Source organism: Haliotis rubra, unplaced genomic scaffold (genome assembly GCF_003918875.1).
Source record: "Haliotis rubra isolate DU_JTF1 unplaced genomic scaffold, ASM391887v1 Scf383, whole genome shotgun sequence".
Taxonomy (NCBI): Eukaryota; Metazoa; Mollusca; class Gastropoda; order Lepetellida; family Haliotidae; genus Haliotis; species Haliotis rubra.
Window position 1 is genome coordinate 168,395 of NW_025767061.1, and position 27,001 is coordinate 195,395.

At 42.7% G+C, this 27,001-nt stretch overlaps 1 protein-coding gene across 1 annotated transcript; it reads right to left on the minus strand.

Moving 5' to 3' along the window:
• Positions 1-6,889: 6,889 nt before the first annotated feature.
• On the minus strand, positions 6,890-15,793 carry LOC124286461 (sulfotransferase 1B1-like). The gene is made up of 7 exons (XM_046722838.1): positions 15,519-15,793; positions 13,666-13,751; positions 13,320-13,518; positions 10,579-10,899; positions 8,712-8,815; positions 7,758-7,920; positions 6,890-7,128 (listed from the first exon to the last, which is right to left on the minus strand). Exons 2-7 carry the CDS (start codon positions 13,684-13,686, stop codon positions 6,992-6,994), a joined length of 945 nt encoding a protein of 314 aa, XP_046578794.1. The 5' UTR covers positions 13,687-13,751; positions 15,519-15,793; the 3' UTR covers positions 6,890-6,991.
• Between the last annotated feature and the right edge of the window lie 11,208 nt (positions 15,794-27,001).

Consider the following 27,001-nt stretch of genomic DNA (forward strand, 5'->3'; position numbering starts at 1 on the left):
GGGTTGGTCGGTCTTGAGCACGAGCTTAGCGTGTTTAGTTTCAGCGAGCTGTTTCTTCACCCGTTCCCGTTCTAATTTACTCATCTCATCGTTCTCTGTCAAACACTCCTCGAACGAATCCCAGTCCTTGCAGTGAAATAAGGCCACCCATCGCGTCTGCTCCCTTAGGTCTTTCAACACCGAGTTGAACTTCTGCGTTAGCACCCAGACGCTGTGATTTGCGTGTCGGCCAGAGAAGGCCAGGTACATGTCTCTTTTTGTTATCTCGCGACATTGCTGCAGTCGCCTAGTATGAACAGTGTTGGCTCCCTTTAAATTTCTCGTGGAAGAGCTTTCAACCAGTCCTGCATGCGCGTTCGGTCGACTTTGTGTACGTCCGGTCCGCTATCACCCAAGGTCTTTCCGCGGTACGTTTTATTCATGCTCAGAGTAGGGCACATGATAACGATGTTGTCGAACACATCCCGGTAGTGCCCCTCCAACATATCCAACACGAAAACGGTCTTCCCACAGCCAGTCTGCCCACACACTATGGCGCAGTGTGGGTCGCGGGGCAAATCAATAGGCAGTGGCCTAGTAGATGGCTTGCACGAATCTCCCATTGTCTATATTAAGTTGCGCGTCCATAATAACGTACAGATATAATTTCAACTTGCCCACGGGTTGAGCCTTCTTGGTAATCTGGATTGTTATCCCCTCGCTGCCGTTGTCGATACGGCGACCGCTACCGTGCAGTTTATCGTCATCCGTGGACCGCATGTCCAACCACAGCGCCAGCATTTCTGGTGGTCAGGTACTCACCGATCTTCACGGAGGATAGGTCCAGGTCTTTGGTTATGTATGGGTGTTGTTTGATGGCCGGTAGCTTATTTATCTCATCCCACTGCTGGTATGCCCTCATACCATGACTGGACAGTTGGTTGGGCACGCCCTCTATGGTCACTTCCACCTTTTCAATCTCGGGTTGAAAACTTCGCTGTCCCTCCGAACGGCTCGTAATCCGCCACTGGGACCTACCAGGATACCTTTCATCGATCGCGCCGCACGCTCAGGTTGATATTCCACACAGTGTCGCTCTTATCTCGCACGACTGATCTATGCCTCAGTATGCGATCGTACAGGATGGCCATCTTCCCAGAGTACTGGCTTCGAACCTGCCTGGCCAGCTCCGGGCTAGTGACCATGTCGAACTCCAGAGAGATGTTGTCTATGGCGTAACTGGCCTCATCACCGTTCGGCGTACGCACTACTTTGCTGTAGTTGTTAAACGTTAGCTCGTATTCAAACCTATCACCCAGCTCGGCCTGGTAAAACGGCGCGTGTCCCGTGAGCAACTCGAAGTCGAACGGCACGGAGAACCATCGCCAGCATTCTGACTGCATTTGGCTTCATCATATCAACCCTGGTGGTGTCATTGACAGGGGGTAGCCCCACTCCTGCACCATGACCAACACCCACAGGTGGTGTCAAAGAGTGGATAAAAAAAACACCTGAAATCCCTAGGGGAAGCCCTGGCTAAACTGGCTGGTAAGGCCGCCGAAGCCCTGCCCGGCATCCTGGGTAGCATCGTCTCGTGGCTGCTGGGCGCTCTGGCTAAAACTGCCACATGGCTCAGTCAAAACCTATGGGCAGCCATTGTCGCCATGGTGGGTTTGGTGTACGTAGCGGCTAAGAAATTTTTAACCAAATAAGTCCCCAAGCTACCCCACCAACCACCAGGGCTGTTTTACGATCGATGTGCTGCTGATTGGAGGCCTGATTTTGGGGCTGTGGGGGTGTTGGTTGAGCCCTAGGCTCCGGGGGTGGGGTGACTATACCCGGTCGTGGGTGGTGGGACGTGGGGGACGTTGACATCGAGGTTGACGCCCAACTTTTGGTCTGCCGTGGCTATGACTATTTCGTTGTTGTAGCCCACCACTTTTTTTACTCTCAGTTGCATATCGCCGGAGCCATGTACAACCCCATCGCCGAACGCCAGAGTCGACTTTCTCGACCTGGCATATTCCAACACGTCTTGGTAGCGTTTGATGGCACTCGGAGATCAACTGGAGCATTGATAGCATCCTCAACGCTGACAACGAACTGTTTCTGAGCCGCCGTAGCAGTCCCCTTACCGAGGATGTTGAACGCTTTGCGCCTGCACACCCAACAGCCCACACGCACGCTTCGGAATCGAGCCGTTTAACCTGATTACCCCGTCACGAGTGAATCCTTTCGACGTGTCCAGCATGAACTTTTTCCAGTCATCCGCTGCCCCCTGCTCGAACCTCCAGACCCGGTAATCATTGCTGTTGTCGAAAGCCATGTAACGGTCATCCCACTCGTTGGTTGTTAGGTGATGATACGACTTGTATCCCCATTCTTTCAACTGGCATCCACGAGGTGCATGTTGTGATGGGGATACCCAACCCGTGGTTCGGTCCAGGCAAACGCCAATCCGTCTTCGGGTTCAGTTCGAATTCGTTGCAAATACGTTCGTAGGCCCGCCTATCGTACTGGTTGTTTACTGCGTTCCACGCCTTGTCCTGTGGGACCGAAGCGCTGATTTCTTTAAGGATACGCCTGACCTGGAACGTGAACACAGACTGACTCAGCGGTCCACGCCGAGTGTCGGTTAATGTCACACCACACCCCGTTGGAAGCACCACACGCGGCTAAGTTGAGTTGATTCTGCCAGAACTGCATCGGGTTGTTGAACCAAGCATGAACTGTCAACAAGTATATCTATATCCCCATGCACATCTACTGCGCCCCCATCAAGTGAATTCCAAATTTGCCCAGCCCATGGCATCCGACCCTACTTTTACCATGATTGTAAGCAGGCACTTATATAGTTCTTTAACAATCATGGGTTTGGGGACACTGATATCTATACTTTTCCCCACATCCATCTGCCAGCTTCTCAGGCAACCTTCCCTGGGCTCAATTTCCACAAACATGGCTATCGTAGGTGTGTATATTAATCTCTAACTGGGCCACTGTCAAGGGAGGTATGCTCCTCAGCCTTACACTGCTATCTTGAGAAGTCGCCTACGTTCATTTATGTAGGCCTTTTATTCTCGTAGATGAGGTGATGTCTGACTTCGTACGTTCGCCCGTGGGCTTTACATGAACAGTAGTGCCCTTTAACCCCTATACCACACACAGAACCGCAGCGTAGTTAGGGCTTCCCGTAATGGAACCAACAGTACCCCTAGTCCTGCATTTTCTTACCACAGGGGTTCTTTCTTCCCCATAAGTATGTATTCGCATCGGTATGGAGCAGGTCTCATGTTTAAGCATACTTATAACAGTTACTTAGTCCTGAATTGTTTACGCCAACCAAAGCGCGCAGTGGCTGCTATACCAAGCGCGTATGAATACCAGTTCCGCGGTCCATTTGCCTTGGATGGTGTGTAGTACTGGCGAGTGTGGGTTTATTGGCCCGGTTACCGGCCGTTTTACCTGTGTAAGAGAAGTATTCTCTAATTGCGTGGAGCGTCGACGTGACGTGGAATGTTTGAGCGGCATGGTTTCCAGCGCCTGAGTTGTTAGATTGAAATCGATCCTCTGGAGGCGTTTTTTAAGCGATACTCCGGATTGGTGCTGTCTGTAATTTCTCAATAAGCGAGATTATGCGGCTTTCTTTCTTCCTGTATTTCAGCCGTGTGTGACTCGTAGTTTAGAGAAGAGGAAATTACTCCCGGAAAATGCTAGGGCATTTACTAACGCCCACCCAACCATCATGGCGATCGTAGCCATCTATATTTACTTCATAATATTTTCAGGTAAGTATCCTTGTTTACTAGGATGTCTTTGTAGCCATCGCCATACCAAGGTTCATTATAGCGCATACCCATATCCTGCAGGTTGAAATCTAAGCTTGATGGTTGGTTGTTTAAGCACCATTTTGGTCAACCGAGCGTATCCTACAGCTAGGGCAAGCACGACCACTGTGGCGTGGTATCGTGCGTTGACGAAACGATTTTCCCCTCGGAGCATTATGTATATGATATAAAATATTAAATTATAACATGATATGTGGGTTGACCTCTAATTGTGTGGGGCTCCCGGAATCCCTGTGAGGTTCCCTCCGGATCCTTGGGATTCCTGTGTGCCGTGTATATATTTAACCTTGAGATAACCACGGCCTTGATTCGCCTACAGCCAACAAGAGTCGGTGGTGAGTCACCTGACCAATTTTATGTTGGTTACACCACACCGTTTTACCGGCAGCTACTCTTAGGGTTCTTCTGCTTACACCAGTGTAGGGTCACCGAGGAGGGTCACCTCCAGTGAGGAGTTCCCCTCAGTTTGAGAGTCTCCCCAATTAGGAGGATCCCCTCTGAAGGAGGTCTGGGGTGCTGGGGTCTCCTCAGCAGGGTTTCCCCATCTCCTCGCAATGCGGCATCCATCTATACTAATAGTATTATTATTTTTCCTCTCAAATTGACAATGCTTTGCCGTAATAATCGCCGCCCGTCACCGGGGCCTTTCAACATACCATATTTGTGGTACAGCTAGCAGCTAATAGAGGCTCAAAGCGTGTTCGATAAAGGGTCTTTCTCAAGGTCTTCCCACAGGTGAGCTTGGCGTTCACCAGGGGAATGGGAAGGAAGTATGACCTGTATGCACCAGTGTATAATGCGGGTCATAGCTTGATCCTATTGTCCTTGTCATCTCTGCTCTGAGCCGGACTCGTATCTGGCATACAGCAATAGGTTACAGTCATTCCACGGGTGAGTTAAAGGTATGACTGCTACGGGCACATAGGGATTCCGTCCTATGGTACCAGGCTCCACACTTATCATAGAAGTCTATCTCGATAGAGTTAATAGTAATAAGGAATTACAACAACTTTTACCTGGGGTCAGAGTACTCTGGTTTCCCCAGACCCGTAGTAAACGTTACCGTATCATCATACAACTGGACCCCTCAACGGGTTCCATAACCCACTCACTAACCCCGACGAGGGGCTATTGTGGCTGCAGAGTTACCTATTAAATTCTCACCTATTTTCCTACATGAGGATTTATTCCTTATAAGCCTCAAGTACGTTGATCGACTGTTAAATGAAACCCAATTAAAATATCTTTTGTAATATATATTATAGGATGGGGCTATACCCAGTCGTAGAGGAAGTAGCGAAGACCCTGGAAACCGTAGACGGGTTCCGTTTGAGGCAGTTATGTGATGTGAAATGCCAACTAGAACAAGACCGCGACACGCGTAAAGCACTGTGTAAGAAGTACCATAGAGCTTTCAATATCGTGGACGGGGCTGACACTGCCCTTATGGCAACCAGCATGGGACTGGGAGCGGCAGGTGTTGGGTTGTTAGCTACCATCGTGGCTACCCCCGTGGTGCTAGGTATTGAAATAACAGCTGGGGTGGTAGGGGTGTTAGGGTTGGCGCTTAAGTTGGCATCACGCAGACTGCATCATAAGGCATTGAAACACGACGAGATCAGAGTTCTGGCTGAAGCAAAGCTGAACACAGTAAGTGAGCGTATTTCCACTGCACTCACTGACAGTAAGATCTCAGAGGAGGAATTTCGTTCAATCCTCTCTGAACTCGAAAAATATAACAAAATGAAACAAGAGATTCGATCCAAGTCTCGTAAATCTACTATCAGCGAGGACGAGAAAAAAAAGTACATAGAACAAGGGGTGAAAAAAGCCCGGCAAGCCTTTATTACAAACACCAAAGAGATCATAGGCGATTCACATTAAACTGTTTCATCGAGGTAAACATGGCATAGCGGCACAATAGTGCCATAGCGGCACGTTAGACGCAGCCCAGTATTGGATGGTGCAATCCCAGGATACCAACACACTCCAGCCATGCCCCCGGTAGCTCAGTAGCGCGATTGTGAGGTGCCGTTCGCATCCCGCTATCGGCCCAAACTTTTTCATAGTAGGGGTAATGGTAGCAAGAGCTAAGGGTCCGACCAAAGCCTTACTTGTGAAATAAGGCTTTGCAGAGGCTTTGGTTGAAAGTGATCCAGAACCCCCATTGTATATACTACTACATTACTTCCATAGTCTTAAGAATTCCCTCCCTACTTGTTGCAACTCCCACGGATGAATCAAGATGACATTGGGCTACTCATCTGGAAGAATTCGTACATGTCTGGCCGACACAGGTGGCTTTACCCGGTATCAGTAACGTTGGCTGCTAATTGCAAATATCGAAATAGCCAGATGATACCCAAAAGAGCTCTCAACATCTTAAGGTCGATAGTGTCTACACAATACTTCTGCATTTAAGCGTGACGAGCGAACGCTATAAGATTTTATGTTCTTTAGTATTCTGTATGCGTTAAATTAGGAGAAATATCCTGGGCGCGTGCGTGCGTGCGTGTGAGAGAGAGAGACATGGCGAAGTTCTGGTTTTAGTATCCTGTCAGACAGGGTACAGGGGAAATAGTATCCTTTGGGTCGGTTTAACAAAACCTGCAAATTAGTATCTGTTTATCCATTAAAGGGAATAATAGAAAGCAAATAAGACAATTATTATGAAAGTTATCCTTTCCCATGATGTATGCCCCGACAAATATTTCATGCTTTATCTATATCAAGATTACACGCTGTGATTTCGCAATTTCAGTAATTGATTCAAATACCTTCCACCTCAATTTGGCACTTTAAGCCCAGCGGATTCTATTTCGGGAAAATAATGCTATGCTTACTCCCTTCCGTCGACGTCCACAGTATAACGGGTTCCAGCACAACTTCTTCAGTTACCTTGAAGAAGCTTAAAGTGTCCACTTTGGTCCTCTGATGTATTTTCACCTGTTTCTGCCTGAATTGCACCTGTTCAAGAGGCAGAGGTTGAAGTTATTGACAAGTCACGGTGTAGTATTCGAGAAGTGATTATTCATGCTACAGGAAAAACAGGAAATAAAATGTTTCATTCACGCATAAAATTCTATTTGTATTCTGATTTTAATGGCGTCACCGGTAATTAGTGTTCGGTAACAATGATTAGGGAATGGTGCTCCCGAATTGAGTCATGAAGTTGTATTATCGATCTTCTTCCTGGCGTAACGTTCATAAAATCTTGACCCGGCCATCTTCTCCTCATACACACGGTAGTACTCCTCTAACATCTCCTCCGTGAACCAGTTCCTCCAGTCTCCAACGATACCTGCACAAGATCATCATCACAACTCAAACCATTCATATAACTCATGACATCACATTAACAACAGATAATTTGGCAATTACATGTTCTTTCTTGCATCCTTCCTAAAAGGGTTCAGTGTTCACCAGGTCGGTAATATATGGTACTTTATATCAACGGCCGCTTTAAGTCACATTTATCCATCACTTTATTGCGTTTGAGTTTTCTATTCGTTGGTTGATTTGTTGTTTAACGCCGCACTCAGCAATAATTTATATGTAAATAATCAAATCTGGACCACACAACCCCGTGATCAACAGCATGAGCAGCGATCTACACAACTGGGATACGATGACATGTGTCAACCAACTAAGAAAGTGTAATCCCAAATATAACATACGAGCATCAAGCCTGACCACCCGATCCCGTTAGACGCCTTTTACGACAATCATGGGTTACTGAAAACCAATTCTAACCAAGCTCTTCACTGGCCGAGTTTTCCGTTCGACCCGCGAAAACTGGTCAAATATTTTGTCTTCAGTAATGATCAGTAGAAATCATACATGATACACACTCATACCATTCGTTGTCTATTTGCATGCTTCGCGAATGTCAAAGTATCTACTTAGGTCCTGTTTTGCATGATATAATACCTTTCCGGTAAAAGAAGTTTTTCCCATTGACTTTCACTGAGTACTTGTCCTTGTCAGCTTTCATCCTTGCAAAGGTACACTTTTCCGCAATGGCACAACACAGTTCGTGATTTCTCTCAAGCCCAAGAAAGTCAGAGAGAGCTCTCACTTGTGCTGCAGGATCCTTTTATAAAGACAAATTAGACGTGTTACCATCATGCTTATGTGATACCAATTATCTCTGTTGTTCAAAAGGATAAATTGAATATGAAGCGAAATGAAGGATCAGACAAATCATAATAATCACAATCATATAAACTGCTCCGCATGGAGGCCCGAGAGGCACGCCCATAGGACCTGACATCAGTATCTGATCAACGAAATCATTGTTCCTACATGCATTCCAAGTTGTATGGGGAAAACAACCCAATCTGCCGTTTGAGTAGCGGTGCAACATGTGCGTTCAAGGTATGGCATACAGCAAAATAGTCTTTTGTGTTTTCTTTGGACCACACTGACAAAAGTGGTTGATAGTTTGTGGACGCAGTTTCACTTGCTTACAGATGTCACTGAAACTGTCGTTAAAACGTTGCAAACCCACAGATCGTGATGACGTTACAAATACATGTATCAAAGGCAGCTTTACAGAACCGAGAATCCGTTGTAGGTGTCTTTTTTCTGTTTTCTTTTCCTTCAAAATTCAACCAATTGGTGTAAAGAGATAAGAGTCCAGTAGTACATGTGCCTGTACCGTTCATTCTCTTCACGGTTTTTACGTCTCCTAATATTGTGGAGGAAGGACTGTTATTTGTTTTATTATCATTTATTATTTATTTTTTTACATTTATGTTTTCAAGTGGAATTAAAACCATGTGGATTGTCAAATAACTCAAAACCTCAGTAATAATATTTGACTCTTTAACATGTTAAAATTACATCGGTATCTTTGAAGGTTTGAATTTTGTCATTAGTTACCTTTATTGTCTCCTCGTAAACTTGGAAGTGCACTTGTATATCAGGATTTTCTTCAAAGAATGTTTCAGCATCTCGCAGGTTTTCAAACATCCCATTGCTGTCAACTAAAATGTTCAAAACGAGGTTACAGAAAGACCACAAACTCACAAATTAGGAGCCAATGCAAATTTGTCCGCAATGCATAAGTAGAAAAGTATTTCAACTTTGGAAATTGATTGTGATGTAAACCTCATATATCTGGGGGGTTTTGTTGCCTGAATACGTGTACATACTATGATACTTTTACAATATGCTCAGTGGATGCTACGCATAACTGGGTCACCCATTCCATTGATTCATACTATATTATAGAGTGACGCTTTACTCAACCATAACATATACTGAGACACTTTGAAAACGAATAGCCGAATTTGATATGAGAAAAAATAAAACAAGACATGCGATGAAATTAATTGTTACTATTTATGAAAAGCACATGGAATAAGCATTCAGTCTGTTGAAGAAAAGAATGGAATGTTGTCGACAGCACAGTGTCTTCCAAACTGAGGCACCCCCGTTATCACAGTCAGTATCTCGTGTGGCCTCAATCAGCTCGCACAGGCATGGATACGTTGGGGCATAGAGTTACAGAGACGAGTGATAAAGGCCATAGGAATGTTCCTCCGTTCTTGTTGCAGTGCCAAGGTAAAATCTGCAACGTTGGCTGGCAGTGGCTGACGTCTGTAAACTCGCCTGCCAGGTTCGTCCCACAAGTGTTCAATGAGGTTTAAAGGCACAATGTCACACATTTTCGACAGTATTTTGGACTATATTTTATATGTATTGGGGGCATATGCACTCACTTTAGCTTCCTATTGATGTAATAAAAGACTTATTATCCCTTACGACTTGCCTGAAATCGATAATTGAAACTTCGAGGCGAACAGCTTCCAAACAGCCCTGTGTTGTCGCACGCGGTGTTGTCGGTGTTTGCCGAACTGGCCTAAATCACACGTTGCGTTACAGGTTACACAACACCAAATGTTTTCCCATAGACTTCTATAGTAACGTTATATATTTTTTAAATCATCCAGGCTATCAACAGTCATTCCATGTACACATGGGTACAGTCTGGCCTTTAAACTACAATAAACACAAATTCCGGCTAACTTTTCCGGCAAATTTTCCGAGCAGAGGAAGCTGAACACATCAACCCCAGTTCCGCACCAAATGTCACCTACTGGAAAACATCTGTACACACAATAAGCATAAGTCATGGTGATAAAAATGACAGCACGTAATACTTAAAATCGTGGTCAGTTTTAATTACTGGATGCATGTGCTTTTAAAAAACATAAAAATCTTACACTATTTCATCCAATCATAGCTGTCACATGTCTCTATTTCTTCCGATGTTTACACACGGTTCTTGCTCAGGGAGCATGTGATTCTGGTTTAGTGTATTGAAACCTGCAGAATATTCGTAAAGAGCGTTCCAAGGGGCATAACTCTATGGAATTCGCTTGAAATGATGTTCGGCTGGTAGAGGGCGGGAGAGTCGATTTAATGCAGCGTTGCATTAATTCATTCGAACTTTTTAATTTAATATTGTAATCTAAATACGTAATTTGTTTTGGAATAAATTATATGGTAGATTCCCTAAGGGCTGATAGTTAGTATTATTGAGAGAAATGTATTATGTATTTTTCGAGAAATGTGGCGTGACATTGTGCCTTTAAACAAAGCAAGATAAGAAGTCGTGAATAAAAGGGTACCAACAGGGTTAATCCTAATCCTAGTTCGGTCTCAACGAAGCAAGGCCTTGTAATTCTGAAACAAGGATCTGTGTTTAACTTCCCTTGAAAAGATATACTATGGATAAACATACCTGTCCCTTTGCAGAAAAGTTCTAGAAAATCTGTGAATGTGCCCTGGTAGCCAGATAGCCCTCCATCCATATATGCCCAGTAGAGTGAGATTGCAACATCCTTTGGATCTCTCAGATTGTAGATTATCTTGCATTTCTTTTCTCTTAGCTGTGTTGGTGCACGAGAAAGTTTGAAGTGAGTGTTGATGATTCTTGGAGAGGGGAGACTACTCAGTTCATCATTCGTCATGAATTCTAGTTGATTCTTTCCCTTGAATTTGGGTATTGTTTCAGCAGTTCCATTGAGCAGCATACCAACCATTTCAAACGTCCAATGTGTTCCTAAATGATACAAAGTCAGTGTGCTTAACTTGATATGGGCAGATCAAACGTTTAGACTCACTAAAAACACTCACTATATGTTATGTATATATATGTTACATTGAGGATTGATTTCACCACCAACTTGGGGGAACCTTATGTAGATGAATTGCACGAGGATCATGCATCAAATTGCTGAAAAGCATGTGCAAATATCATGCATGTGAACTACTGCGTTTTGGTGTAAAGTTTTGTTAAGAATTCGCCAATTTTCACTGAGCTTTATCATTTCTTGAACTCATGACAATAATCTTTTCAACTGTACGAATTTGTTTTACAATACATCAGTTCACTGTAAACAGTACAATTTTAAACAGTATGGAAGATTGCGCAAAATTAAGTTTAGAACAGTTGCCTGAAGTAAGTGGCTCTATTTACATTAGTGGGTCTAAACTTTTGAATGGAAATATATATAGAAGACCCAAGTTGTTCTCGTCAGATTCCATTTTCACTGACTGACTGACTGACTGAGTTTGGTTTTACGCCGCTTTTAGCAATATTCCAGCAACATCACGGCGGGGGGACACCAGAAATGGGCTTCACACATAGTACCCATGTGGGGATTCGAACCCGGGTCTTCGGCGTAACGAGCCAACGCTTTAACCACTAGGCTACCCCACCGCCCCCATTTTCACTGAACGAGTGAGGACTTTCCATGGTATCTGACCTAGCTGGCGTGAACTTTTCTGTTTTGCTTTAATGTTAAAACCGAAACCGCTTGTAGTTCCAGTTGCATGTAAATACTGAATAATATTGTGTAATCTTGGTGTGTGTGTGCACGCGTGCGTTTGTGTGCTCGTACGTGCGTGTGTGTGTCCAACTGTTATCTGAAACTTTCTATGCGTGCTTAACCCAGTATTACAAATCTTGTTCTGGGCTAAGATTTTGGAGTAAATTCGTCGTTTGATCAATGAGTGTAAATGTCCATACATGTATGTTGGCCGATGTTAGCGTCTTTGCTATCATATTGTCTGTGCATACGAAGATGTAATTGCAATCAAAACTTTTTTGCTGATGAATACCTTGTTTGAGCTGTATAGAAAGTTTGGGGGATCCGTATTATTTATCAGAAGGCTATGATCCTTTATAAAATATAAAATTCTCTGCTCTAAAAAGCAAGTCCAATCATTAGAATACAATGGTATTCCCTAATGCAGATCTACACATGTCAGCCCATCAAGTGGATAGGATGTCAGTGGTTTTACTGTCACTGAGCATGGTGCCAATTGCTTCGTGGCTGTATTTTGGTAAACCTCGTATCTAATTATTGGTGTCCATGGCAGTTTCAGAGAATATACATGTATTATATTTGTTGTGATATCCTAGTACTTTATGCCCGATCTGTGTGTATAACCGTGTAGCATAATTATACTCATGCCAATAATGGTTGTCACCCCCTTCAACTTTTTTAACTGGAGAGGGGGTGGGGTAGGGGAGAAGGGGTGACAACCATTATTAGCATGAGTATATATTTCTAGTCAGATCCGGCAATATGGTGAGCAACTTCAGACACTGATACCAGGTGATATTCAGGTAGCCATTTGTTCCATTTTCACCAGCTTATCACCTTGGAGACTACAGAAAAAGTATTTCTGAGTAGTTGTGTTCAAATGCAACGCCCAAACATTGCTCGTGTTATATTATATACAGAAAAATGGCCACCTCTTTTATGTGTGCTATGTTCTTGTATTTGTGGATGGGAGATCGTGCGTGCGCGCGCGCGTGTGTGTGTGTGTGCGCGTGCGTGCGCCCTTTAACAGCCAGATGATCCTCACTGGCTGTATCGGATAATGGATATGCTGTATTGTATCAGCACAATGCAGGGTTTAGCATGACTACTTGTAAATAGCTAAAAGGTATACAAGGTGACCAGTGGTTAATAGTATGGGCAAAGATTTACACCATCGCAAGGAACTACGCTGGGGATTCATTTCGTTCAATGGTTCCGGAGTGAGTTAGAGGGATATATATAAATCAGGCACATGTGCATGGGATGAAATACAAATATAAGAATCAGAAGATAACCGAATATGATCCATGAGCCCATAGCACCACAACGCTTCTCGTTGGTCTCAAAGATATATGGCGACGACAGATGTCTCTCACTATTTCTGTTCTTGTTTGTTCGTTGTTCAACGCGGCACCCAGCAATATTCCAGCAATATGGCGGCGATCTGTAAACCTGTCGAGTCTGGACCAGACGATTCAGTGATCAACATCATGAGCATCGATCTACGCAACGGGGATACTAGGACATGTTTCAATCAAGTCAGCGAGTCTCACCAACCGATCCCGAAAGTAGCCTCTGACGACAAGCATGGATGGTGAATTCTAACCCGGATCTTCACGGGTGAAATTCAACCTTCATCCCTTTCACTAACCTGTTCTGAGATACGCTGATAGATAAATGTCATCCTCTCGTAACTGGAAGTGTTTAATCTGCTGTAAAACCGCCCGTCTGTATACGGTGCCGTACAGGATGCCCTCAAACATTTGTAGCTGCATGGAGTTTCCTCGCTTGTCAGTCACAAAGACAATGTCCTGGCCTGTCTTGTCAACCACAAGATCCTGCCCGTCACACTACGAATCAACAATGATTACAACATGTATTACGCCCAGCTAGAAATAAGCCCCCTTCAACTGCACATCCCACTGAATGCATGTAACAGTAATTATTGATCAGGCTGAGCAATATTGTACAATATGACAGTATAAAGTATCACTTACTGTTATTGTGGACTTGTGCATGGTCCTGGTCGTATAGGGATGTAGGTTAACGATTTAGCAGGCGTGATATCCTTACAGAGTTACACCTGTAACGTAAATGCCAGTATGAGTACGTGCGGAAGGTTATATGACGAAACTGTTCGACGATATCCTATTTCGTGTGCTTTGGTGGTTGAAGGTGTGTATAAAGCCCTGTGTCTAGTGCATGCACATGCAGGCTATGCCCAGGTAGACGTGACGCTGCATACACCTTGAACCTTAGATAATAGTATCAGCAGGTGCGATGCTTTACATAACACGAGTGAACTATGACAGGACAATCATGTTATTTCATGCGTGTCTCAGTCCCATTGTCAGCTCTGCAGTGCTTTGAACTGGCGAGGGCTGACCTGTGTAGAAAAAACATGTATGTGGGTCAGCGTTCGAAATAATCGCTGGCCCGGAGGCCCGCGGCTGGTTGTTGTTGTATCGGGCCGGCAGTTTCAAATATTTGCAGGCCCTTGTGACCTTCAGTAAAATATGTGTCAATTTTCATTTTTCAACTGGAATCTTTCCCATAATTGTTTTCTTTATTAACGTTCGGGAATCATTCATGATCCATCACGTTACGATAACTTACTATTTCACTTCCTGGTATTCCAGCGCTTTGCGCATAGGAATATCAACACCAGTCTTTAACAAATAAATACTTCTCTCTGCGCCATAGGCTTCGCTAATTGGTTTTGTAGAAACACTGAAACCGTGTACAGTGAAGTCTAATTTGTTTTTATTGGTTCTACTTTAACAAAATGGGCCTGCAGATTTCATTCGGGGCCTGTAGATTTTAAAGCCTGCAGGCGGCAGCAAGCCTTCATGGCCAACTGGCAAATTAAAGTATTGCAAACACTGAAATGGGTGTCATGGCGCTGTAGCCTTCCTGGAAATGCTGTCACCAGTTTCAAAATGCAATGCACCACTAACAAAATTCAAGCCTGAAACCAAAGCCTTCTATGAAGGATGTGACATGGCAATAAACTGCATGATTTCGGAACACCAATTTTGGTATGTTTGTGAAAATCGGTTTTGGAAATGGTCTCAGAGACAGTACTACACTGAAGTGACAAAAGGATCTAGGTGTGGGGCGATATCACACATGACAGGCCAACTGACGTTGACGGAATTTTGCGTCTTGTCGTTCTATTTCCTGCAATTTTCTGTAGACATTTTGAAGTACCAGATAACAATGCCAGACCATGTCGTGACCAGACCTTCGCCATTTATCTCCTATTCCCAAGCATATGGACATGAGACTGGCCCGCTAACTCCCCTGACATGTCCCCATCTTCGGGATGTTCTCGGGTGGAGAGTGTACCCGAGAGACACAGCACCCAGCAAGGCTAGTTCTCCTGGCGGAATGGAGGACATATACAATGGCAACCATACGCAAGTTAGATCTAATCAGCATTTTATCATGATTACGTGAAATACTCGAAATTGATTGGACAATAAATAAAATTAGACACTTTCAATTTGAATTGAAACTGCGTCTGATTTCATGACCGCTTCACTGCTCACGTATACAACACTACTTCGGCTTGACCACAAACATGGCTAATGTCAACACAACAGACGTGATGGAAATGGTAATAAAACATATATTAAAACAAAAAAATACAATTATATTATTTTTCCTCCACAGTTATTAAAGAACCTCACTATCATATTACCGTCTTCTATAAAAATATTCAAACTCAATTACAATGTACAGCCCCAAACATAAACAAGCAATGTCTAACTTATGAATCAGAAAGCCTTGTAAAAATACATCCCTATTTATACAAAATTTACAGAAAACGTTAGTAACATTTGCCTACCTGGTAAACGATATATGTGTTTCTGTTTAGAATGGTTTACACAACATGAGATATCCAGCAAGTTTGAAACCTTCGACACTTTTATGCGGAAATTCGCCCAAAAAATGGTCAGGCGAAATACCAAATTTATGCCACTCATACTCCCATCCTGTCTCGTTGCATCGTTCACAAAATAGACTCTACATGTAAAAAACTGAACCAGAATTCTGCTTTCTGCCAGCTGCTCCTCAAGGCTGTCACCGCTTGGCTACAATCCTGTCCCAAAATCCCAAGAATGAAAATTGTGTTAGGCCAGCACTGTCACATTCCGAGGTAGAGGCAAGTACGTGAAATCATGATCGAAACTCGTCGGTCATAATAATCAACCGTTTTTGATGAGTTACAACCCTGATTCGTTGGTCGATCAGAAATGGATCTATTCTTTGATTCTGCTGGGTTCAGATTACAACCTTTCGCAAAATGTTAACACTGGCTCGTCCGCCACTTCCAACTGATGCGTAACTGTCAGCAACTACTTCCAAGCAAGAGTAGAAATAGGTCAGACGATTCCATCATAGTGTTCTCAGGGGGGTTACAGTGCCACAGCCATAGGCGGGTCCTGGAATTTTCAAAGCGGCCCTGCGAATGCCCCTCTGCGAATGCAAAACATTAACAATAACTTCAATGTGGTGTTTAGTCATTTTCAAGGGGTGATGCCCCCTGGAAAATCCCCACCTCCCTCCGCCCCCCTCCGCCCCCGATAATACAACACATAATATAATAGGCTGGTTTCGGTCGTGTATAGGTGGGCTTATCAAATCCAAGCTCTTAGGTACTTTATTATTGCATTGACTAAACAGTAGAATATTTTCTATGTTGCAATGTTAGAAAACAATACGGAGGGCACTTACTACTCCCCTCACAGAAGAGTTCAATTCGCCTCTCGTCCCCACTCTCCTACCCAGAGTTCCATGCGACCAGCATAGTACTTGTATAATCACTGCGCCGTTGTGTGTCTCGTCCCATGTCGGATTACGCAGTGTCTTCCGCGGAACGAAGAAGTTCGATTATAAATCGGTTATCAATTCGGCCTAACATTTATCATATTTCCAAACGCAGTATGTTTATCTCCTAAGTAATATTATTTACAAGATGTTTCAGACCTTGTTATTGTTTATAAAGCGCAGTATTTCAGTATGTCTGTTGGGCATTTATAGGCAGCCTGTGGCATTTAAGTCTTTACGGTGGAACACATTTTGAAACTGTTATACTTGTAAATATGGTAAAGGGCCTGTTGAATAGGCCATTTGGGTTACCGGTGTTAATTACAAGTCCAACAGTGAGTGTGTGAGTAGATATTTAGCCTCACATCGGCAATATGTATCAGTCCAATAAATATGCCGCAGAGTTGGTTATTTTGCTCTTACACAGCCACAAAACACACACATATACACTCCTCTATAGCGCAGGCTTTTGGGTGTAGATGTCATGGCGCTCAGAAACGACATGATCTATACAAATATCCACACTTTAATAGCTCTGCATTCTGGCCGGTGTCTGTTTTGGGGATACAAAATACAAATGTTGTCTAAATGCTTGGTTCACTGGCAACCGATAATAAAAAAGTCTCAACACTGATTTTGCTGATCAGAAAGTTTCCCTGGCGTAATCTCCACGAAGAGACGTATCGTAATGGAATAAAATATCTCACTTGAAGAAATCTAAGCATTATGAACGACATACAAGATTATTATATGTACGCTTCTAGAAATCCTGACAAGCAGTTACGTTCTCTCAGAGATGTGTTTTGACTTTAAAATCGACAGAGTTCTTTCAAGGGGCGAAAACTGGTATTTTGAGGGCAATTTCATTGAATGTGTCTCATCTTATATGTATATAGGTGTGGTATTTTCTCGGAATTTACTATAAAAAAAACTTAAAGAAAACATCATATGGTAATGGTTTAAGTCTCGGCACCAAATAATGCTTTTCTAGATTGCAACCATGAACTACCAAACTGCTTATTCCAGGTTAAAGTGGTGTCAATATGGAATATGGGGACTAGACTTTGATTCTGAATGTAAGATTAGCAGTGCTATTGAAGGTGTTCAAGCATGTAAATATGTTTAGTGTGAAAATGTCAACTTCAAACCATGTCGTTCGTGGTGAGTGTGGGCGATATCCGGTATATATCTTTGCCTTTAAGCGTTGTATAAAGTATTGGTATAAACTGTTTAGGCCAAACTCACGCTTACTCAAGAAGTGTTATAACATGTTAATATTAGATATGAGTCGTGGTAAATGTACTTGTGCTTTAAAATTCCGAAATGTGTTAATTAAATTGGGATTTGGCTATGTTTAGGATAACCAGTGCATTAGTAATATTCAGTCGTTTTATCAGAATTTATAGATAGAGCTAAATGTATGTATCAGTATGTATTGTCACAAGGTTTCTAAAACATATAATCACTCTATGTATCAGTCTAACTTACATCAAGAGTATTATATTAAGCATATAACTATTCAAAAATCTCGTGCCGCTTTAGCTGAGTTTAGATGTAATTCTCACCAAATAAATGGTAGACATTCAAATGTCCCAAGAAAAGATGTTGTGATGTTTGTAAAATGGACTATGTCGAAGATGAGTACCACTTTTTGTATGCTAGGCGTATGTCGATTTGAGAACAGTTTATTCCAAGGAAATATTATTTATTTTCAACATTAGGTAAGTTTAATCTATTAATGTCCAGTGATAGAATTGATCTTAGAAAAAAGTTGGCTAAGTATGTTGAGAAGTCTATGCAATTGAGAACAAAACCGTTAATGTAGGCAATAGGTATTGTGGCTGCTGCACAAATGCTGTGCCATGGGCCGATGGCCTTCGTCTCTTTGTTGAATAAACCAAGTAAAACTTGAGTTGTGTACACTTCTAAACTTCTAAAGTTTCCATGTAAGAAATACCAGTTTCATCATCGACAAGGTGAATATATTGTTCAGCATCTAAACGTTGTTTGAATAGCGGGAGCCGGTGTATATAAGACAACTTTAGACGCTGTTCCTACACATTGCAGGTAAACTTGTTCAAATCGCTTGAATCTTAGAACATGTCTGTCACGTTTGAACGTCAGTCGTTTAACAGTATTTGGGAGCTGAAGCAATTCAGTGCCATTACTTCAAAATAACATACATTTAAAGTGGTTAGAAATGTGACTGTTTAGTGAAAGTCTATATGAGTATATTGAACTTACATCTTAGATATAAGGCCTCAAGATTTAATGTGTTTTGCATGGTAGAGTTGTTTTCTCAAACTGTTAAATAGCAAGGGAATATATATAGGGATGGGAGTTTGGAGACCTATTTTCATTTTAATTATAGTATTTTAAATAATATATGTATAATGTCAGCAAAAATATCGTTCTTTGAACATTATAATGATTTCTTGTCAACAGATTCTCTTTTTTCTGCTACTTCATATGTTAGCTTCATCCTTTCGACATGTGACATAGTGACTGTTTCATAATTCTGGATCCGTCTTTGAAGGATTCACAGAAACCAAGCTGGGTTTTTCTTCAACTGTCATGAAAGTTATTTCGAGCTGGATTCGCAGGGGAATCTAACTGTGGTCACCTTAGCCTTAGATTCTTCTGTTAGATTTCTAAAAGCTCACTCACTCACTCAGAGTGAGAAAGGTGAGGTTGAGGTGAAATTGGGTTTAACGTTGTGCTTGAGAATATTTCGCTCATATGACGACCTGCATGCGTGTGTATGTGTATATGCGGCTGCTTGTACTAGCCCAGACTGAAGCTGGTTTTATAGTGCTAGCCCACTGAGATACCATGCCGCAGTGAAGCATGAATACCCCACTCAGACACATTTTACTGACTCCGAGCCGATCAGTCTTTGTTGTACCCATTAATGCCGAGCTCCAGGCAGGGACCAACAAGTACCATATTTTAACGTCTTTTGGTATGACGCGGTCGGGGATCGAACCCGCGACCTTCCGCTCTCCGGGCGGACGCTCTTACCACTACACCACGGAGGCGGTCTCAGAGTGAGAACATAAATGTGCATGGGCCAAGTATTTGGAACAGCTTGTATGACAGTATAGCGTCATGAATCATGAGATAAACTACAGCAAACATATGTAGGCGCACACACAACTCCATAACTGTGGGTAAACAGAAACTGTTAAACAGACTGACACTCAAACGTTACAACCATGTTTTATTTGAAGTTTTAAGATTCAAGCGATTTGAAAACGTTGGGCAGGAATGTGTAGGAACAGGGTCTAAAGTTGTATGATATACACAGGCACCCGCTCTTGAAACAGCGTTTAGATGCTGAAAACTATATTGACCTTATCGATGATGAAACAAGTGTACCAAACCCAAGTCAAAACACACCTCTGAGTGAACGTTATTGCATGTGAGGATTTATAGAAGCGTACATATAATACTCTTGTTTCTCAATCAAATACGATAAGTCTCAACGTGAAACGTTAAAGACAATTACGCCAGGGAAACTTTCTGGTTAGCAAAACCAGTGCAGAGACTTCTATATTATCGGTCCCAGTGAATCAAGCATTCAGACAAGTACATATTAATTTATTTTGTATCATAAAACAGACATTAGCGGGAAATAATAGAGTATGGGCCAGGCAATCCAGTGATAAACAGCATGAGCATCGATCTGCGCAATTGGGAACCGATGCATGCGTCAACCAAGCCAGCGAGCCTGACCCGATCCCGTTAGTCGCCTCTTACGACAAGCATGGGTTACTAAAGGTTCATTCTAACCCGGACCTTCACGGGTCGTTTCTGAGCGCCACAAAGCGTGGATTATAGAGTGTATATGTGGTGGTGGTGGTGGTGGTGGTGGTGGTTGGGGGCATATTTATTGGACTGGTAATTATCAACTGGTATATTACACATACAGGTTTAAGAAAATGTTAGTTGGTTGACACATGTCATCGGTTCCCAATTGCGATCGATGCTCATGCTGTTGAACACTGGATTGTCTGGTCCAGACTCGATTATTAATAGACCGCCGCCATATAGCTGGAATATTGCTGAGTGCGGCGTAAAACTAAACTCACTCACTGTATCATTTTTATGATTACATGCTAGTTATAAATGTCCATCTGTGATAGTATAGCTATTTTGCTTTCCTTCGTTGTCAGATATTTATATTGATTAAGTTTACCTTTCTATGGAATTTTCATAGTCTCGATATGGCTGAAATACTGCCGATGGGACTTTAAGTTTTAACTCACTCACTCACTCGTTGCTTAAATGTAACTGCCGATGGGACTTTAAGTTTTAACTCACTCACTCACTCGTTGCTTAAATGTAAAAATAAAAGCATTTCTTGAGCCCAGGAGACTGTATCAACCATACACTTCCATGTCCACGATTAAAACAAACACAATATTCATAACATGCTGTAAACTGTGGCTACTGGCGTAAAGGTTTATGACATAATTATCAATATTTGACCGATATGTTGATATCGTAAGCAACAAGCATTGGTAATGAATTTATTTTAAATAAAACTCTTTCATTTTCACTTTGTGAAAATAGTTTTATTGACAGTTTGCCAAAACATTGGGTTAACCATACATGTATACAACACAGCAAACCCAGTCTGCCCATAATTGCTCTCCATAGCTTACAATGCAAGCAACAGTGGACATACTGAAGCCACACTGCTACTTCCCTGTGGACCCGTGAAGATCCAGGGTAGAATAGGTCTTCAGCAACCCATGCTTGCCACAAAAAGCGACTATCTTGTCGTAAGAGGCGACTAACGGGATCGGGTGGTCAGTTTCGCTGACTTGGTTGACACATGTCATCGGTTCCCAATTGCGCAGATCGATGCTCATGCTGTTGATCACTGGATTGTCTGGTCCAGATTCGATTATTTACAGACCGCCGCCATATAGCTGGAATATTGCTGAGTGCGGCGTAAAACTAAACTCACTCACTCACTCACTCACTTCCCTGTGCATCTTTAATCCGGGTAGACAGCCTAATTGTACTATATTTGAAAAATCGCAGTGAAATTTTTACGCTATATATATGTGTGTGTTCTTTTTCACCATCGCCATCCAAATAGTGTATATACGTATTTCAAGCATTGCTCGAGTGGACTCTTTACTAAAACCCGGAAAAGAGTTCCTTCCGTTCCCCCAACCCTAACTCTAAACCTAACCCTACCATTAACCCTAATCCTAATCCTAACTTAAATTTTGGACTTTTAGTCATTTGGTGAGTTCTCTAGTAATTGTTGTGTTAAGTTTTGTTAATAATCTTAGTATATTTATAAATATTATTTGGGATGGGGAACGGGAGGAACTCTTACCAAAACGCGTCTCCTTTAGGTGTTCTTGAAGGATTTTGAAATCAATAATTTATATATTGAACTTAAGAAATGTATTTGTTACGTTTTCTTTTCTACGCGGAATATTTAGAATGCAAACAAATATACACTGCACGAAACTAACGCAAAAGTAGTCTACTGATACAAAACGGAAATATCTGAAGAGGTTTTGTTGATGTTCACAAAACGAACACAAAATATAGATGAATATCTCATATGTGCAAGCATCTGTGTGGGGTGGAATGAAGTGCGGCCAAAACATGCCGAAAAGTTAGGGAAACGAAAAACGCAACCACGAGGGATCGTGGAGGCCAAACACAGGAAACATGAAAGGAACGTGCAACATGAAATTGTGAAAACATGCCGCCGCTGTGAGAAGCTCAACGTAACAACATAAACCCGGGTACATCTGGGTGAGACCCGTGAAGGGCTTCAGCAACCAATGCTTGTCGGAGGAGGCGACTACGGGGATCGGGTGGTAGGACTCGGTGACTTGATACTTGTCAATTCTAGAATTAGGAAAAAGTTTAATGCCCTTGATATGTCGTGTGTTTTAAATCAATCCTATAGCCCAAGTAAAAAATTATTTGGACAGAAGTAAAAAGTAAATGTATGGAAAAATATATTTTAAATTGGAAATGTTTGTTAAATAAGGAAGAAGGTCGAAGGGGTTCTAACAAGTTGAGAACATATAGACTTTTTAAACAGGATTTTTACCCTGAACCTTTTGTTACTTTTAGTATGCCCAGATGTTACCGTTCAGCTATGGCCAAGTTTAGATGTGGGGTAGCCCCAATAAGAATGGAAACTGGGCGGTATGAAAATCTACGGGTTAGTGATAGGAAATGTTTTAATTGTACAAATTGTGTCGAAGACGAGTTTCATGTACTGTTTCATTGTGATATTTATAATGATATTAGGGAAAAACTTGTGTCGTATTGTTATTCCCATGATGCGGACGTTTGTGTTTTAACAAATGCTGGAAAACTTTTGATGTGTCAAAGTGTTGATATTTTTTACTATTTTGCCAAAACCTGCTTTTCAATATTACAGAGAAGGAAACGCCTTCTGTACACATAAATGTTACCAGTTTTATGCATTTACTACTTTTTATATTATGCTTGTAAGTTTTAAGATTTTGAAACGACTATTGTCTCTCATAACTCATATTGAGTGTTTCTGTACATATATTTATGTTCTATATATGTGTTTAATATCATGTTGTACAGAAGTGAGACGTATATATACAGTTGTCTGTGTGTCTGTCTGTCATCGTATCCCTGTTGCTGTTGATCACTGGATTGTCTGGTCCAGACTCGATTATTTACAAACCGCCGCCAAGTTGCTGGAATGTTGCTGAGTGTGGCGTTTAACAACAAACAATCAGAATACTAACATAAACAGTGTTAGTTAATGGTGACTAGGTAAACTGACATTTTCAACGATAACAGTCTCTCAGCTCAGATAGTACCAGAGGGGCTGCAGGTTGCGGCGCGGTCAGCACAATATCACCGCTTACCCAACCCAATACCCTCACACACCTTCAAAACCACCACCACCCCAATATACATTCCACATCTACTGACACAGGAGAACGCATGGTCGTGCCAGCCAGGTGCACGAGGGAACACGGTCAGTTGGTTCCAGGATATGGTCACTTTCCGGACCAGACGGGACCAGTGTGTCGTAAACATACATGATGCCTTTCACTCATCTTCCTACAAGGCCACCACAGACTCCTGTGTACACAGCTGACCTTAACCGCTACATATCAGTCTTCAGTGCCTCTGTACTCCGTTTTGTCGACATACATTATGTCCCATAGGCTGTCCCTTTCCTATTATCCTGAAAGTTTTTTATGACCATTGAAACTCTTGTGAAAACGGGTGAAAATGAAGTGTAAATCCCGCCTTTCTCAACTGTGTGCATCCCAGCCCAAGGTGTGTGCGCCCCTGTGTCCATCATACAAGGGGCGCCAAATGTATCCCACTATCCGTTTTGGGTTGTTTTTTTGTTGGTGTCATTTATTACTTATTTCGTTCTGATGGCTTTTTTCAGCTATTTATCACTGACTGATGTAGGACACGGGGCGTCCATTTAGACAGGTTCATAATTTGCGCTGTAAGAAGTGCACATTTAAACATCCCCTATTCGAAACCAAAACTTTAAGATTTTTATAAACATGACAGCAATGACAAGAGGGCGTTTCCCCCGCCCCCGTAAGTAACCGGTACAGAGAAGATACTTTCATTTAATAACATAATCTATACTAGGCACACAAAAATAAGGGAACCCCCCAAGTGGAATTTATAGTTGAAACAATGCTACATAAAAGTTGCAAAGCTGATTGCATTCGAACCCAGGTCGGAAATCAATAACGGTTGACATGACAGTCAGCTCCATATTACCTTTATATGATACATGTGCATCATGCACCACACGTGCATTCTAGCCTATAAAATTGACAGTAAGCGTGTCCCACTATCTCTTGTGAAAATGCCTACTCGACAGTACCTGAAAAACGCACAGAAATGGCAGGCCATTGGCATGAATGAGGGTGGGCAATCTCAGAGTAGTGTTGCCCGGTTCTTCAGGAAGTCCAAAAGCGTTATTTCCCGTCTGATCAACCGGTCGAGGATGACGCCCTAAAACCACCCCCAGACAAGACAACTTCCTGAGAACTATGGCTCTGAGGAATCAATTTGTCACAGCCCCGGATTTGAAGATGGAATTCTTCAGAGCCACAGGAACACGGATTTCGAACTCTACTGTACGAAACAGGCTCCGTAGCAGAGGTCTTATGTCAAGACGTCCATTCAAAGGCGTGACGATGACATTTAACCACAGACGCCTTCGTTATCAGTGGGCTCAGCAACGTCAGAGGTGGGGGAACCGTCACTGGCGACATGTGATGTTTAGTGATGAATCCCGCTTCGTTTGCGATTCACGGATGGACGATTGCGTGTGTGGCGACGCCGAGGAGAGCGTTATGTAAGACCCACAGTACAAGAACACGATTCTTATGGGGGCGGCTCTATTATGGTCTGAGGAGGAATTTCTTTCAATAGGAGGACTGATTTGATTCTTGTACGGGGTAATTTGACAGGCCACCGGTATATGGACGAGATCTTACGGACACACGTGGTTCCAATGGCTCACAGGGCAGGTCGAAGTTTGGTGTTTCAGGACGATAATGCACGTCTTCACAGTGCTCGTGTTGCCGTGAACGTCTTGCAACAAGGTGTTACAACGTTACCCTGGCCGGTTAAAACACCAGATCTATCCCCTATCAAACATCTGTGGGATGTGTTAGTGCGTCGAGTGCGTCTCAGGGAGCCTGCACCAGCAAATCTTGATGTGTTAGATAGAGCACTGCATCAAGAGTGGCACGTGATTCCAAGAGCGACAATTCAGCGGTTGGTGTCCAGCATGCCTGCAAGGTGTCGTGCATGTTTTGCTGCTCATGGTGGACACACTCGTTATGAAGCATATCTGACATACTTACAGTACGGCTGTGCTGATTAAAGTATACATGCTTCACAAAGTCAAGGGGTTCCTTTATTTTTTGTGCCTAGTATATAACGAGGAATGTATAATCCACTATTGAAATATCAACATGGAAGCCACATTGTCTCAAGTTATCGACAATCGGTCCGGGTCAGTTTTATTAAACTACTTAATTAATGAGGACCGATTTGAAAATACCATAATTTCTTTATAGCTAGAATACTTAAAGTGCTTTCGATAAAACAAAGCGTTCGTATTTAGAGTTCATTGCCCCGACTGGGGTGATGGAGGAGGAACAATAGCCTTAAAGTGTCCCCACGCGTGCTTGAAGAGCGTAATACCTCCTTCAACATTCCACCTCTGACGTCGAATAAAGTATGATGTAAAGTGCAGTGTCAGGGGGCGCGTCCTTGAACTTGGTTTATAGGACAGTCCTAAACATAGATTACCTGTCTGAAACTCGGTCAGTAGTTTTGGGGCATGATCACTTACCGCAACCGACTACAGGGCCCTTGTGTGGTATCACTCATTCGTGCACGATGGTGTATACCGGTATGCAGATCGTGTGTTTGACTAATGATGAGATGGAAGGTCTTTTTTTCTGATGTCCCATTGCCCTAATACGTGGTTTCATGAAGTTGCTCAGTGTTCTATATCCTTGTACTTGAACCCCGAGCTGTGAATGATCTAACCAGTGAACTTGAAGGGTTAATCTCTGGCGTTTGATGTGTTGGAGTGGTATGGCGACAGTTGATCACTCATGTGGTCACGTCCCTGTGCCGTAGTGAGTGAGTGAGGGTGAGGTGAGGTGAGGTGAGGTGAAATGGGGTTTAACGTCGTACTTGAGAATATTTCGCTCATATGACGACATGCATGCGTGTGTACGTGTATGTGCGGCTGTCTTTTGGTATGACACGGTCGGGGATCGAACCCGTGACCTTCCGCTCTCCGGGCGGATGCTCTAACCACTACACCACGGAGGCGGTCGAGTGAGGGAGGGAGGGAGCGAGGCTTTACGCCGCTTTTACCAATTTCCCAGCACTATCCCGACAGGAGACGTGAAAATCGAACCTGGAACTTCGTCAAAACGATCGAACGCTTTAGATTCAAGGCTCCTCCATAACTCTCGGGATATACATGTGCTTAGAAATAACCATGTATACAGCAAAACTTCCTTATTTCGGAAGCGACTATCCATTCGTTTGTCCGGTTTAACAAATGACCAGATTATCGAATATCTTTTCTAGTATTACTATCACACGTAAACAATCCCACCAGTCACCGCCCGATAATCTGGGTTTTCTGATTTAAGAGGTCTGGCTAATGACTTGCTCTGTATCGTCCTAGTGTTCATCATTTCATTTTGTGGATGTTATCTAAGGTATCGAAGATTTGTAAACACCAAAACACACCACTGATCATGATGATGCATATGGCTCATGTAAGGAAAAGCCCTTTGCTGTTATTTCTGTGGGTGTTTGGGGTATGGGCTGAGGTGTGTTTGAAAAACATAATCGTTCTAGACAAAACTCTACTTAAGAGCGGAAATAATTGATGGTAAAACTTGTGTTTGTCTCTTCTTCCAGTGAAAAATACATTTGTTTGTTTGAAAAATGGTC

Coding starts and splice junctions, on each gene's coding strand:
- LOC124286461 (XM_046722838.1), bottom strand. CDS start 13,686: ATGCACAAGTCCACAATAACA. Junction 10,900..13,319: donor ATCAGCGTATCTCAGAACAG/GTTAGTGAAAGG, acceptor TGTATCATTTAG/GAACACATTGGACGTTTGAA. Junction 7,921..8,711: donor TTTACGAGGAGACAATAAAG/GTAACTAATGAC, acceptor TCTTTATAAAAG/GATCCTGCAGCACAAGTGAG.